We start from the raw sequence: 15,012 nt of genomic DNA, 5'->3' as shown, positions 1-15,012 counted from the left end.
GCAGTAATTACAAGAGAGTGACCGATCGCCATCGGCAGAGGTGTTTGTTTACTCAACCTCACCGGTGACAGCTAAGCTTAGCCATTCAACCATAGCCTAGACAACAAGAATGGTCAGGTGGTAATTAAATCATTACCAATACCAACAAAAGAGGGACAAAGCAATAGTTATGTTTGTCATAATTGTTTTACTTACAAAATCAACCGTACGCAAATCTGACAGCACATGGTTGTCAGCCGCCATTTTCTCACACTCGGAACTCCTCGGAATATGACTACGTAACATATGAAGAACTGCTGAAGAGTTCCGAGTGTCTTTGTATACACTATACTAATTGACTGAACCAGAAAACGGTATTTATTAAATCAAATCCCAACATGGATTTCAGAAAATAGGTCTCAAATAAATGCTGAGGGATTATAATTATCAGAGGAAAATGCACTTTCATTTATAAAGAGTTAATTTTGTAATAGAAAAGATATTTCAAGCATATTTATTTTCCAAAATATTGAGGATTAATGAAAATTGTTTTACTATGATAAGAATTATCTTTACATTTTTTACTATGTTGAGTATTTGTCTGAATAGATATTCAGTAAATTATGATATTGGGAAGATTTTTTTAGAAACAATAGGCTTAATATAAATTATTAAAAATATCAGCTCTAATTTTTGTGTCAGATGAATGATTGAAAATTAATTAATTAAGCATTTATCTTTAATTATTTGTCTTTTATTCATTTGTTTAAGTGTTTAGATATAATAAATCAGGAGACATATAGTGTACTATGAACAGACTTTGGTTTGTTTCTTCCTTTATAAGGGACATAACTCGTTGAACCTCTCTATAAAGGACACTTTTGCCTTGTCCCTTAGGTGTCCTTTATAGACAGGTTCGACTGTATTCATTTCTTTGATTATTTGTTAACTATTACTTTCTTAATGCTTTATATGTTATATATATATATATATAAGTATTAAATCAAAATCCTGCTGTGGAAGGAAACGATCTCAAATCACATTTCATTAGCTTGTACTTGCCTATAGTGTGCAGTGGTCTTTTTCACTTGTCAATTTTTGAAAAAAGTGTGCACTATATGCGAATATTTACGGTATTTCTATGATAGATCCCAATGAGTTCATGATTGGGCCGGAAATGATTCTTCCCAAACACAAACAACACACTAGACAATCTTTTTCCTTCCGTGAAGTATTTTTTTGTTATTTAGTATTATGATTCATGCTTTTATACGTTTGAAGACATCTGCTTGAGATAAATAAATTATAGAAAAACAGTTAGAATCATACACAATGACCTGAGTATTTTCTCCGGTAAGGCCAGTCATTAACAATTCTTTGTTAGCACTTTCTTACCTTTATCAACAGATTAATATGAAACTTGCTACAAATATTCTATCCCACAATAGCTCAAACAGGTTTGGTTTACGGAATTTTGTGATTATTTTTACCAGAGTTATGCCCCTTTAATTGCCAAATATGGGCATTATGTAGAAAATGACAGATATTTTCTATTTCTTATTCAATTCTTCTAAGATTTTTTTCAATACAACAAGAAGCAATTATGTTCAACATATATTAGGGGTTTATAATCACCCATCAACCACGCTTCATTTTCCTGCGATAGCTTTTCCAGTGACCGGTATATCATGCTCCCACTCACAGAGCTTTTGTTGATTTGGTTGGTTTAAACAGTATTTTATTACCAAAATGTTTACAATATATGGGTCAATATATACAACAATTTAAGTTCAGGGATTTGGCAACAAAAGTACGCTCTTATTTGAAGCCATTTCCCTACATATGTGATTTACAAATGTGTTATACTAATTAGTTTACTGATATAATAGCAATTAATAAATGTTAAGATCAAATAACAGGACTGACTATGATCATTATGGTAATATAAGTTCTTTAAAAAAGATGAAAAATATTCATATAGATATAGATACATGATAGCTGAGAGAGAGAGTGAGAGAGAAAGATAGATAGATTGAGAAGGAGATGAGAGATTTGATATGAAACCCATTATAATTTTAAAATCTGCCTAAATGTTGATTTGGTTGCTTGGTAAAATGAAGTGATGCATTCATTCTGTCTTTTAATTAAATTTAACTCGTGGTAACTCCAAAATTGCTGGGTCCCCTGGATGATTTACATAGAATTGAGAATTGGAAACAATTGTAAATATTTCAATTTCTACTCAAGTTGGACTCTATGAAACTACCAAACTTAATCTGTTTCATTTGCTCATGAATTTGACCAGATTAACACTGATCGGTGCGTATGAATACATGGTTAAAATCCTTCCGCGGAACGATTTCACTTTTTCTACATTGTTGTTATAAACATGGATTAATTATTAAAATTATCAAATTTATAATGTATTCTTGTATTTTATGAAAGACCAGATATGCTAGATACTTCTATTTTGACAAAATAATGCTGTTTTTTATCCTAAAATTGCGGACTATTTTACTCGACCGACTAGACATGCACAATCCGGAACTCCTCGGACTTTTCCGCATTTGGACTTGCACAAGCTTCGAGACATTAATATCTAGACCGCCTTTTTTATTCGAAAAAAAAAAAACAATTGAAATATAAGAATTGAATCTTGATTTGGTCGATTTCATGGGGTCATGAATTGAGTTGCTCTTGAGAGATATTCAACATGAACTGCTTCGCAGTTCATTAAATTTGTCTCAAGAGCAACTCCATTCATGACCCCATGAAATCGACCAAATCAAGATTCAATCCTTAATTGAAATCGTTTCTGCGTACAACACTACATATAAAATAACTTTTTTTTTTGTCAAGCCAATTCCTTATAAACCATATTTTTGTCAAGCAAAGTCTTTATTATGAACCATCATTATGTTTGATTACCTGATTAACTTGGTTTAACAGGTGATCGATACAATGGCTCTCCATCTTCCTCCTGACAAATTCATTCCTAACATGGTGAGTAATGTTACAACCTCAAAAAAATGTTAATATTCTCTAACATTTTGAACAGAATAAACAAATAATTTAAAAAAAGTGATGTAATTTGAAAATATTGAAGGTGGTTTTAAAATGTTTAGTGAAGACTCATTTGATACCTTTATATTTGGAATTATTGTTTGATTATCTAATTGTTTAATTTGTATTAAGATGATAAATGAAAAAAAGTTTATAGAGACTTGAAAGTTGATTTTGTTATAATCTAGTATGACATCCAATAATGAAATACAGGAAAATAAGCAAAATGATTATTTTTGGGGAGATGTATTGTTTATAGGAAAATGATTTGTATATCCCTCCAGATGAAGATCGTAGAGCCTGCAGTTTTGAGTGAGACAGCTTCGCATCGTCGTGCTGCGTACCTTGCTCTGGCTGTAGTAGCAGAAGGTTGTGCTGACTACATCACTAATAAGTTAGTTTTACCATATGTCCATAGCTGTATAATTATGTATAAAAACCTGCAATCTGTTTATAAAATTTTCAATTAATCTGGTTTCGTTTGAAATATTTTCAGATAAAACATTCATGTAATGAAATCATTAGGTTAGTTTGTGGTATTAAAAAGATTTTAGAAACATTTCAGTGAGTAAGAGATGTATTTATCCAAGATTCAAGTGTAGAAAAAATGTATGTGTACAGTTGAGTTAGTAACTGATGCACCAATCCAAGATTCAAGTGTAGAAAAATTGTATTTGTACAGTAGAGTTAGTAACAGATGTACTGATCCAAGATTCAAGTGTAGGAAAAACATATGTGTTGGTAGTGATCCAGCAATAAGCCAATGTCTGGTAAAATACTACCAAATGTTATTTCATTGTCTTGCAATAAGCACAGCCCCTACTTAAGTATGATTTTATTTATTGGCCCTCTATGCTTATTACAGGATAACTATTGTATATGAGATGGATGTTTAGTACCTGTGATATTTTGAGATGGATATTGAGTACCTGTGATATTTTGAGATGGATATTGAGTACCTGTGATATTTTGAGATGGATATAGAGTACCTGTGATATTTTGAGATGGATATTGAGTACCTGTGATATTTTGAGATTGATATTGAGTACCTGTGTTATTTTGAGATGGATATTGAGTACCCCTGATATTTTGAGATGATAATTGAGTACCTGTGATATTTTCAGACACTTACAGGCAGTATTACAGTGTGTTGTCAAGGGTCTGAATGATCCAGAACCACAGGTTAGGAATTCTGCGCTTTTTGCTCTTGGACAATTTTCAGAACATCTACAGGTAAGAATATTTTGATATTGTAAAGGTTGAAATATTTTGCCTCAGTACAGACACATATATAAACTAAGTTTAAAACAGATCCAGATGCTATTGATACTGTATCATATGAGCTCTTTATAAACTGGACCTTTATATAGACTTGACACTGTATAAACTTTAAGACCTTATATACACTGAACCCTGTACAAACTGGACCTTGTATGAAGTGAAACCTTTATTTAATAAACCATGTATTGACTAAACTGTTAACTCTGCATCAACTAAACCAGGTATTAACTGGCTGGACAGTGTATAAATTTGACCCTGCCTTATACTGAAGTCTTCATCAACTAATCACTGTATTACCTGGACCCTGTATAACTAAAGTTGCTTATTAACAAAGGTGGCCACAGAATTACTGTTCAAGTCTCTTTCTCAAATATTCCCCATTTCTCTTGCTTTCAGCCGGATATCAGCAAATTTGCCTCAGAGTTACTTCCCCTGCTGTTTGAATACCTTGGCCGAGCAACAAAGGAGGCTGATAAAAATCCCAAGGGCCTGACCAAAAGCTACTACGCTTTAGAAATGTTCTGTGAAAACCTTGGTTAGTTGTCACTTTATGAAAAGTCAAGACAACAAAAAGAATGATTAAGTTTATAAAATGTTATTTCTAACTTGTTTACTCACTGAAAATTAAGTGTTTAGTTAAAATGGTAATATTGTTATTTGTTAAGTTAAAATGGTAATATTGTTATTGATGTTAACTGCTTTATACCTCGGACATGGATCTGATAGGAGATTTATGAATGTAAATAATGTTGCCTTTGAAAAAGTGGAATGTACTGATTTTGGTAATTTAAATTTTTCAGGAAAAATCTTGCGAAGATTTTGTAATATTCATGTTTCATGACTTAACCTGTAGTTGTAGTCTAGATACATTGTGTCTCACTTATCAGAACATTGTGTTATTATAGGTAAAATTGTAACATTGTGTTATTATAGGTAACATTGTACCATTGTGTTATTATAGGTAAAGACATTCTGCCTTACTTAGCTACATTAATGGAGCACCTGATCAATGTTCTCCAGACCTCGCCCACCAACCGACCAAAGGAACTGGCAATAAGTGCCCTAGGAGCCACTGGTCAGTAGCCCTACATCTCTCCAGCCTTTGTTCCATGCATGCACTTTTCTATGATGAACAAGAATTCTGTATAAAAACTTAACTAATTTATTGACAGGTACAACTAGCTAATTTATTGACAGGTACAACACATTGTAAATTAAGCCTTTGTTTCAAATATGAACTTATCTTTAACAAGCATTCTGTATAAAGATGTAGACTCTGAAGCAGATTTATTGTCAGGTACAATACATCTTTAATGTCAAAAAGTCCCTACATGTTGAAAGATACACTATACATTTTGTATCTGCTATGACATGTGGACTCATGCCTTTGCTTTAGTCCACATGTCATAGCAGCACAGAGATCACATCAGTCAGTTTTTGACAATCCTCTTAAAAAATTGTAGACCGATCATTTTATCATGGAGTAAAAGTTGTTAACAGATTAACTGTTTTAAATTTCCGACATGTTTTAAAATCACAGTTTTTAGCATAAAGGGCCTGTTTCCAAAATGGCCCCTTCTCTGATTCAAATTTCCTGTTGGTGGTGCATTGCCCATGCCGTTGTGGTCACAAATCTATAAAGTATAAAGATTTAGGTCACTTGGTTTGTTTTTTATGGCTCCTCAAAGTTGTACCTTTCAGAAGCTGTCTAAATGTTGATAAAATGTGCATGTTATGTAAAATATTAATGAAAATCTAATCAAATGATGGTCACCGTAAAGAATATGTTCATGGCATGATTGTGACAAGAAATCATGTTTCCATCGCGCCATTTGGCTGTTTTATGGAAGAAACAATCTCAAAAATGCCATTTTCGATGATAACATTTTAGACACAAAAACAGTGTTTTTTAGAGAATACACCCTTTTATGGGCGTTGGATGCAAACCAATTTTTATCTTATTAAACAGTACGTAATATGCTATTGATGAGAGGAAAAATCATAAATATGTAAGTGGTTGAACATTTTCAAATCTTGGGTTGAATTAGCCTATGGTTGAATTGCCGATTTTCCACTTTCTTTAGATAATTAACAAAAACATGAGAGTATTTGTTCGGTATGTTGAGAATATGTACACAGATATGAAAAAAAGTGAGAGAAACACTTTTTCATAAAAAAAATCCAAGATGGCTACTTCACAAGTCCCCGTGGTTGAAGACATTGGCTGACAAATAGACAGAACAACAAACAAAACTAGATCAAGATAAAAACACAGGAATTCCAACTAGAAAATGATTGCAGACATGTTCTCGTTCTGACGAACGCTTTTGTACGTTTTACCTACGATTTCTCCTTGCTTCTCTTCTTTAACCGATCAATTGACTTTCAACCCTCTCTGTGACCTTGAACTTCGAAGGTCAAGGTCAAATATGTGGATACCTTTTGTAGCCAGTCATTAATGCTTTATATGTGCCAATTATCAAGTATGTTGGTGTCAGAGTATTGGAGGAAAAACATTTCAAGTGTAATTGTAGGATAATATTTAATTTTGGCAGTTAAATGTTTTCCTATGTATTTTTTCTGAGATAAAGTTGACGTTTTGACCTGGAAACGTTGCAAACATCTTCAAACAAACGTTTTCTTAAATATACAATAAAAATTAACCGTTTGAAAGAGAATTTGAAATTTTCGATTTTTGATCATTTGACCTCTGTGACGTTGAATGAAGGTCAAGGTCATTGAAAAGCAATCAAGTTTGTAGGCATCCGTACATGCTATCACTGTGCCAAATATAATATCTGTGTATGTAAAGATTTTGGAGCAGAGGGTAATTAAGTGCATTTTGGGGAAAATTTGAATTTTGGCGGAAAACAAACATTTTACAAAGTGCCATTTCTACGTCATTTTTTATCGCACGACCATAAAACTTGCACCATTCGTCTTCATTATTCATGCACTTTGCAATGCAGTCAAAAATTAACTCATTTTGAATTTTCTTTCAATTTACAACCACATTCAGGCGGCGATATGAGAACGTTCCACCACATGGAATTAGCTGATTTTTGGTACTCTATCCGATTTTGTGATGGAAATTTGCATCCAAAACTATATAACGGGAGAAAATTGCAATTTTATAGCATTTTTCTTCATAATTGTGTCTCTGCAAGTGCATTTTCATCCGAGAACATTTTAGTTTTATGTTTTATGAATAAACACGATGTTTTGGAAATATTTATCAAAAGAAATTTATACTATGTTGCGAATTACAATTTCGAGATAACCTTCTTTTATTTACGACCTTATGTCTTTGATGCTCAAAATGACAACTTTATAAAAATACATTTTCACTGACATTATGAAATCTGGGTGTCGGAAAGGTGTAAAATTATTCTTCTGAAAAGAAAAAAACTGTAGTTGAGCTAGATAAGAAATTATACGGGGGCAGGCTCCTATGGAGAATTAACATTACTGGAAACAGGCCCTTTGTAGGCTGATGTTTTGGTTAAGCTTTGCATTTGGGTCCATTTTTCCGCAAATTAGTTTGTCCTATTTTTGCAGCATTTATAGGGCAATACTTAGTTGGCAATCCTAATTGTCCGTGTTTTTATGACAATAAAATGTGTTTAAAAAAAAGCATTTATATGGATATATATTTCACTGACGTAACACTATCACAATCTATCCACAGTCAATGCAGCAAAGGAAGGTATGAAGCCCTACTTTCCTGTTATCATTGAGCAATTCAAAAGCTATCTCATGGCTGGAGAGGATGAGGAGATGAGAAAGTTACAGATACAGACTTTAGGTAAGGCTCTTTGTTAATGTAAAAGATAAATATCTATGTTTATTTCTGCGTATTTAATCAAAATTATAGGTATTGCTTATTTCTGTTTGTTAAGGTAAGATAAAAACTTTAAGGCTTATTTCTGTTGTTTGTTAGGTAAGATAAAAAGCTTAGTGCATATTTCTGTTTAAGTAAGATAAAACTTAATGGCTTATTTCTGTTTGTTAAGGTAAGGTAAAAAGCTAATTTCTGTTTCTAACGTAAGACTTATATTTCAGGTGATGTTTGTTTTTGATGTCTTTGTTATTTAAAATAACATTTTTTGTTGTCAATACTTTATAGGAAACATATTTCAATTGTTATGTTAAGAAGTTAAGAAGAAAAAAACCTTTTTACCAAGTCTTTAATTATTTATTCTCTTCCCTTGATAGACACCCTTGGAGTGTTGGCTCGGGGAGTAGGACTGGAGACCTTTCTTCCGTTGACTAAGGAGTGTGCACAGCTTGGCTTGAATCTCCTACACACAGTCGATGATCCTGACCTTCGCAGATGCGTGTTAGTAGTTTTTTAGCTCACCTGGACCGAAGGTCCGGTGAGCTTATGCCATGGTGCAGCGTCCGTCGTCCGTCCGTCGTCCGTCCGTCCGTCAACATTTGCTTCAAATCGCTACTAGTCAAAAAGTTCTTATTGGATTTTGACCAAATTTGGTCAGAAACATCCTTGGCAGAAGGGGATCAGATTTTGCATAAATGGTGACTCTGACCCCCAAGGGGCCTGAGGGGCGGGGCCCAATAGGGGAAATTGAGGCAATTCCTTTAAATCGCTACTAGTCATAAAGTTATGAATGGATTTGAACCCAATTTGGTCAGAAACATCCTTTGGGAAAGGGGAACAGATTTTGCATAAATGGTGACTCTGACCCCCAAGGGGCCAAAGGGGCGGGGCCTAATAGGGAAATAGAGGTAATTCCTTCAAATCGCTACTAGTCATAAAGTTATGAATGGATTTGAACCCAATTTGGTCAGAAACATCCTTTGGGGAAGGGGAACAGATTTTGCATAAATGGTGACTCTGACCCCCAAGGGGCCAAAGGGGCGGGGCCTAATAGGGAAATAGAGGTAATTCCTTCAAATCGCTACTAGTCATAAAGTTATGAATGGATTTGAACCCAATTTGGTCAGAAACATCCTTTGGGAAAGGGGAACAGATTTTGCATAAATGGTGACTCTGACCCCACAGGGGCCTGAGGGGCGGGGCCCAATAGGGGAAATTGAGGCAATTCCTTTAAATCGCTACTAGTCATAAAGTTATGAATGGATTTGAACCCAATTTGGTCAGAAACATCCTTTGGGGAAGGGGAACAGATTTTGCATAAATGGTGACTCTGACCCCCAAGGGGCCAAAGGGGCGGGGCCTAATAGGGAAATAGAGGTAATTCCTTCAAATCGCTACTAGTCATAAAGTTATGAATGGATTTGAACCCAATTTGGTCAGAAACATCCTTTAGGAAAGGGGAACAGATTTTGCATAAATGGTGACTCTGACCCCACAGGGGCCTGAGGGGCGGGGCCCAATAGGGGAAATTGAGGCAATTCCTTTAAATCGCTACTAGTCATAAAGTTATGAATGGATTTAAACCCAATTTGGTCAGAAACATCCTTTGGGGATGGGGAATAGATTTTGCATAAATGGTGACTCTGACCCCCAAGGGGCCAAAGGGGCGGGGCCTAATAGGGAAATAGAGGTAATTCCTTCAAATCGCTACTTGTCATAAAGTTATGAATGGATTTGAACCCAATTTAGTCAGAAGCATTCTTTGGGGAAGGGGAACAGATTTTGCATAAATGGTGACTTTGACCACCAAGGGGCCAAAGGGGCGGGGCCCCATATGGGAAATAGAGGTAATTCCTTTAAATCGCTACTAGTCATAAAGTTATGAATGGATTTAAACCCAATTTGGTCAGAAACATCCTTTGGGGATGGGGAATAGATTTTGCATAAATGGTGACTCTGACCCCCAAGGGGCCAAAGGGGCGGGGCCTAATAGGGAAATAGAGGTAATTCCTTCAAATCGCTACTTGTCATAAAGTTATGAATGGATTTGAACCCAATTTAGTCAGAAGCATTCTTTGGGGAAGGGGAACAGATTTTGCATAAATGGTTACTCTGACCCCCAAAGGACCAAAGGGGCGGGGCCTAATGGGAAACAGAGGTAATATCTTTAAATCGCTACTAGTCATAAAATTATGAAAAGATTTGAACCGAATTTGATCAAAAACATCATTGGGGGAAGGGGAACAGATTTTGCATAAATGGTGACTCTGACCCCCAAGGGGTCAAAGGGGCGGGGCCTAATAGGGAAATAGAGGTAATTCCTTCAAATCGCTACTTGTCATAAAGTTATGAATGGATTTGAACCCAATTTAGTCAGAAGCATTCTTTGGGGAAGGGGAACAGATTTTGCATAAATGGTGACTCTGACCCCCAAGGGGCCAAAGGGGCGGGGCCTAATGGGGAAATAGAGGTAATTCCTTAAAATCGCTACTAGTCATAAAGTTATGAATGGATTTGAACCCAATTTGGTCAGAAACATCCTTTAGGAAAGGGGAACAGATTTTGCATAAATGGTGACTCTGACCCCCAAGGGGCCAAAGGGGCGGGGCCTAATGGGGAAATAGAGGTAATTCCTTAAAATCGCTACTAGTCATAAAGTTATGAATGGATTTGAACCCAATTTGGTAAGAAACATTCTTGGGGGAAGGGGAACAGATTTTGCATAAATGGTGACTCTGACCCCCGAGGGGCAAAAGGGGCGGGGCCCCATATGGGAAATAGAGGTAATTCCTTTAAATCACTACTAGTCATAAAGTTATAAATGCATGTTGTAAACTCAGAGAGTCTGGACTTCATTATTTCTTTGAAGCAGTTGGGATCCCCACGCTATAACCATAAATAGCATTGTTTGAGGTTAACAAACAAAAGGAATTGAACATGAACATTATTTTGACATTTGGTCAAATCCAACCAGGTGAGCGATACAGGCCCCATGGGCCTCTTGTATCTCCTAGCCATAAAATGGCTGAGGCATATAACATAACCTTTTCTGTTATTGGTCAACGCAAACACATATCAAAAACATTTTAGGAAGTTACATTTATGTTTCAGTAAAACACAGATCAACACATTATTTTAAAGGAATAAGCTTAATGATAGATCAGGTTTTTTGAAAATTCATAATTTGATTTGTAATTATTTTCACTACTGTCGACAGGTATGGGCTGTTTGCATCACTGTCCTCCATCATGAAAGGTGATATTGGGCCTTACCTAGAAAATCTCATTACACATATGCTTGGTTCTCTGAAGTCTACAGAAGGCGTAAAGGTAAGTACTAATGTTGCTTTACATTTTACTTGATAATCACATATTCTTGTACACTTTATCTATGTATTTTAATTTTGTGTAATTATATAAACAAATACAAGTCATATTTACATGACAACATTTCAAGCTCTTGTGTGGTTCCTTTGGGTTCAACATCTTCTATTTTACGGATGAAGTCTTTGGAAGAGGGGCCTTTATTTGTCGGGTCTACAGGCTGGGACCCCTCTCCTTGAAGGGACATGAACGCAGTACATAAAGGTTGTGGTTTTCCACCTAGGTCCTTATCGGGTCCTTTTTGGTCCACTGGCAAACTGAAATAAGCCTCTCTTGAAAATAAGCCTGTAGTTTCTTACAAGCAAAAGTAAAATACACCTTGTTTAAAAATAACAAGCCTTTCCTGAAAATAGAAAATAAAATGTTCAACATCCTGTATGTAGATAAGTGATTCTTCAAGGATTGAAGGAGTTCTGGATTTATCATATTTCATCATATTAAACAAAATAAACTATAGTGAATTGTTTCCCATAATAACTTCATAAAGACATGCCAACCTCAACATAAACCTATCTTGTAAATAAGCCTGTAGTTTCTTATGAGCAAAAGTCACTTGAAAATATGCCTCATTTGAAAATAAACTTTTCCTAAAAATAAGCCTGAATGTGGTCATTGTCAATGAAAATCAGCTGAGTTTTTAGGGCATGTGTTTACCATGTATAGGTCAGATATATTTTATGGCAGCTATTAAGTTGTTATGAAGACTGACAGAATAAGCAGTATAACTGAAATAAAATGTTCTTCGGTCCACAAATGTTGAGACTTAGTCAGACTGAGTTTGGTTTAAGTGTACTAACATCTTAACAAAACAGACCATATACACTTTTGTCAAACTAATCATGCTGCTTGGCCTATTTAACAGTACCACCACATGGAATCATTAGTTTCTGGAAATGTTAATGCAGTAAATTCAGCCCAGCCTCACTAATAACCCAAAAATCATGGCACTAGATCTTTCTGTATTTACAAGTAGCAGTATGGTAATTGGCCTGTTTAGTGACTAATTGGTATAATTAAGACAGAGAGAAACATTTCAGGAATATCTGAAAATGTTTCAGGCACATGTGAAGACAGCGGAAGAACAAGTGAGCTTATTTAATGAGGAAGACTTCGGTGAGGAGGAGGACATATCTCAAGAAGATGACGAAGAAGATGACGAACAGCATATAGAAGGGTATACTAACTCGTCACCCGATTCTTTACCCCTAAGTCCATACACTAATACAGTTAATGGGAAACATAGTCAATCAGTTTTGATTCTGGTTTCTTGATTCATCAAAACAAAAAACAAAAAAAAAACATGACAATGGAAGTCTCATTTCACTGTGGATGCATATTAAATAACATATTTTTGACTTTCTGTGTGTTTCTATTGCAATACCTTCAATACTCTTTGTTGACAGGATCAGTGTAGAGAATGCCTTTGTTGATGAGAAAGAAGACACCTGCTGTGCTCTAGGAGAGCTGGCTGCCAATTCAGGGTATGTCTACATTTTGTGTAGCAGAGAGGCATTTTATTAATGAATGTAAAATTATTAAAATTCTATCATATATTTCATTGTGGTAAATCTTTTGTCTAAAGTTTGTTCCTCAACAATTCTTGTCATCACTACTTGAGGAGCTATTAAAGGGTCTTTCTTAAATTTCAATTATAGATTCCCCCTGATCCTTTACTATACATGACAATTACTTTAAAAGCATTGAAGATATCTTAACCCTTTGCCACATGCAGGTTATAACACTTCAGCACTCTGTGCTGATAGTTCAAAGATACATTGTTGCAATGCAACATTATTGCGCTGACTGAAATATACATACACCATCTCAATGGCAGTTTTTGAGAAATTAAGCTTTGTTTTGATTAATTTTTCTAAACCTAATTTTGAAAGTGAAATAGTTGTTTTAGACATTTTTAGTAAGTTACAATTATGTTCAGAATTTCTAAAATTTTAATTCTGTGCTATTTTCTTTATAAAACCAACAACACATAACTACGAAATCAGCTGTATACAAACAGAACAGACAAATTTCAAAATATTTTGACAATGTAATTTATAATTCATTGAATTCCTGTACATGAAATGATTCAACATTAACTCCCAAATGAAACAAACTGAATTTTCAAAGTTTTCACAAGAATATTTCAACAGTTCAGGCTTAAGCCTAGAATATTTTATATCCGATGTCGCGACGAAGGAATGTGTATCCGACCATTTTGGGTCAAATCTACCTTCGTTTTTCAAATGCCAGCGAGCGTAGTTATGGTGGAAAACTGATTCTCATTGAAGAAAAGGTAGAAATAATCAATGGGAATTGCAGTATCAATATCAAAAGTTTCTGGAAGTACTGGCCCCGTTTCCCTAACAAAATCATTTACTGTGATCGGCGAAAAATCTCGGTCAACATTACCTAATGGCGGCGGTACAACTAGTTGCCGTTCGTCCTCATTTTCAGACTCGTTATCTGTTGACAGTTCATTTAGAACATCGTTAAGATCACTATCTGACTCAATGTATTCAGGTCCAAAGCCATCGAACTCTAAATTATCATCATCGTCGTCAAAAATGTCGCGCAAAATCGTAGCCACAGCCGCCATTACGCCTCGTTGTTGTCACACTTTTCTACACTCATGACTCACACTTTCTAGGTTAATTTGTTCAAAAACTTTCGTATGAATGACGTGTACAAATCTGATTGGTCGGTGCATTGATATCTTCTTAAAATAGTATCAGGGATTTCCAGATAGGTGTCGCTTTCAATCACGGGATTTTCCATGTCTTAAGTTTACCGAACCGGCATGGCGTCGAGAGGCGCTTACATTGAGATAACGTAGAGGCGTCGAGAAGCGCTTACATGGAGATAATGCAGAGGCGTCGAGAAGCGCTTACATGTGGCAAGGGGTAAAGGCGTCCAGAGGAGCTTACATGTGGCAAAGGGTTAATGAATTTTGCTGTATTAGATCTTTATCACCACAAAGGAAGTGTAGTGCTATGTCATTTGGTCATTGTGACAAATGACTTGGACCAATTTGTATTAGGACTGGCTTTAATTCCTTGCTAAATTCTAAATACAATATTACCATGGGCATAACTTTTGAACAGTTAAAGATATCATGAAAATTTACTTTGCAGGTCAATATTCTTTCCATACCTAGAGAAGAGTTTCAAGGAAGTATTGGATATGATGGACTATCCTGCCCAGGGCGTTAAGCGTTCTGCCTCCGCAGCCCTTGGACAGATGTGTATCTGTGTCCACAAGGCCAACACAGACTCTCCAACACCGGAAACTCAGACAGGTAGGCTGCAACTTAGGGATGTCTGCAACAGAATCTTAATGTTTAGAGTGTGCGTCTTTAATAGTTTATCTCGGAATTGTGTACAAATGGTTCTAAATTCAGTTCATGTGTAATTTGGCTGATGAAAGCGACAGAAGTGATTGCATTGAAAAGTATGAGCATAAAGTGTTGAC

At 35.4% G+C, this 15,012-nt stretch overlaps 1 protein-coding gene across 1 annotated transcript in view; it reads left to right on the top strand.

Annotated features, from left to right (window-relative positions):
* The window catches only part of LOC117318334 (importin-4-like), a gene marked incomplete at its 3' end in the record, with an annotated part of 39,900 nt that extends 25,061 nt beyond the window's left edge, over nt 1-14,839 (top strand). The window contains 11 exon segments of the mRNA XM_033873335.1: nt 2,929-2,982; nt 3,327-3,436; nt 4,167-4,275; nt 4,720-4,858; nt 5,285-5,398; nt 8,012-8,128; nt 8,539-8,662; nt 11,379-11,490; nt 12,603-12,718; nt 12,948-13,025; nt 14,676-14,839. Coding sequence (XP_033729226.1) covers nt 2,929-2,982; nt 3,327-3,436; nt 4,167-4,275; nt 4,720-4,858; nt 5,285-5,398; nt 8,012-8,128; nt 8,539-8,662; nt 11,379-11,490; nt 12,603-12,718; nt 12,948-13,025; nt 14,676-14,839 — 1,237 coding nt within the window.
* Between the last annotated feature and the right edge of the window lie 173 nt (nt 14,840-15,012).

Source organism: Pecten maximus, unplaced genomic scaffold (assembly GCF_902652985.1).
Source record: "Pecten maximus unplaced genomic scaffold, xPecMax1.1, whole genome shotgun sequence".
NCBI classification, from domain to species: domain Eukaryota; kingdom Metazoa; phylum Mollusca; class Bivalvia; order Pectinida; family Pectinidae; genus Pecten; species Pecten maximus.
The sequence above is the reverse complement of the archived record's forward strand: the minus strand, read 5'-3'. Positions and strand labels throughout refer to the sequence as shown.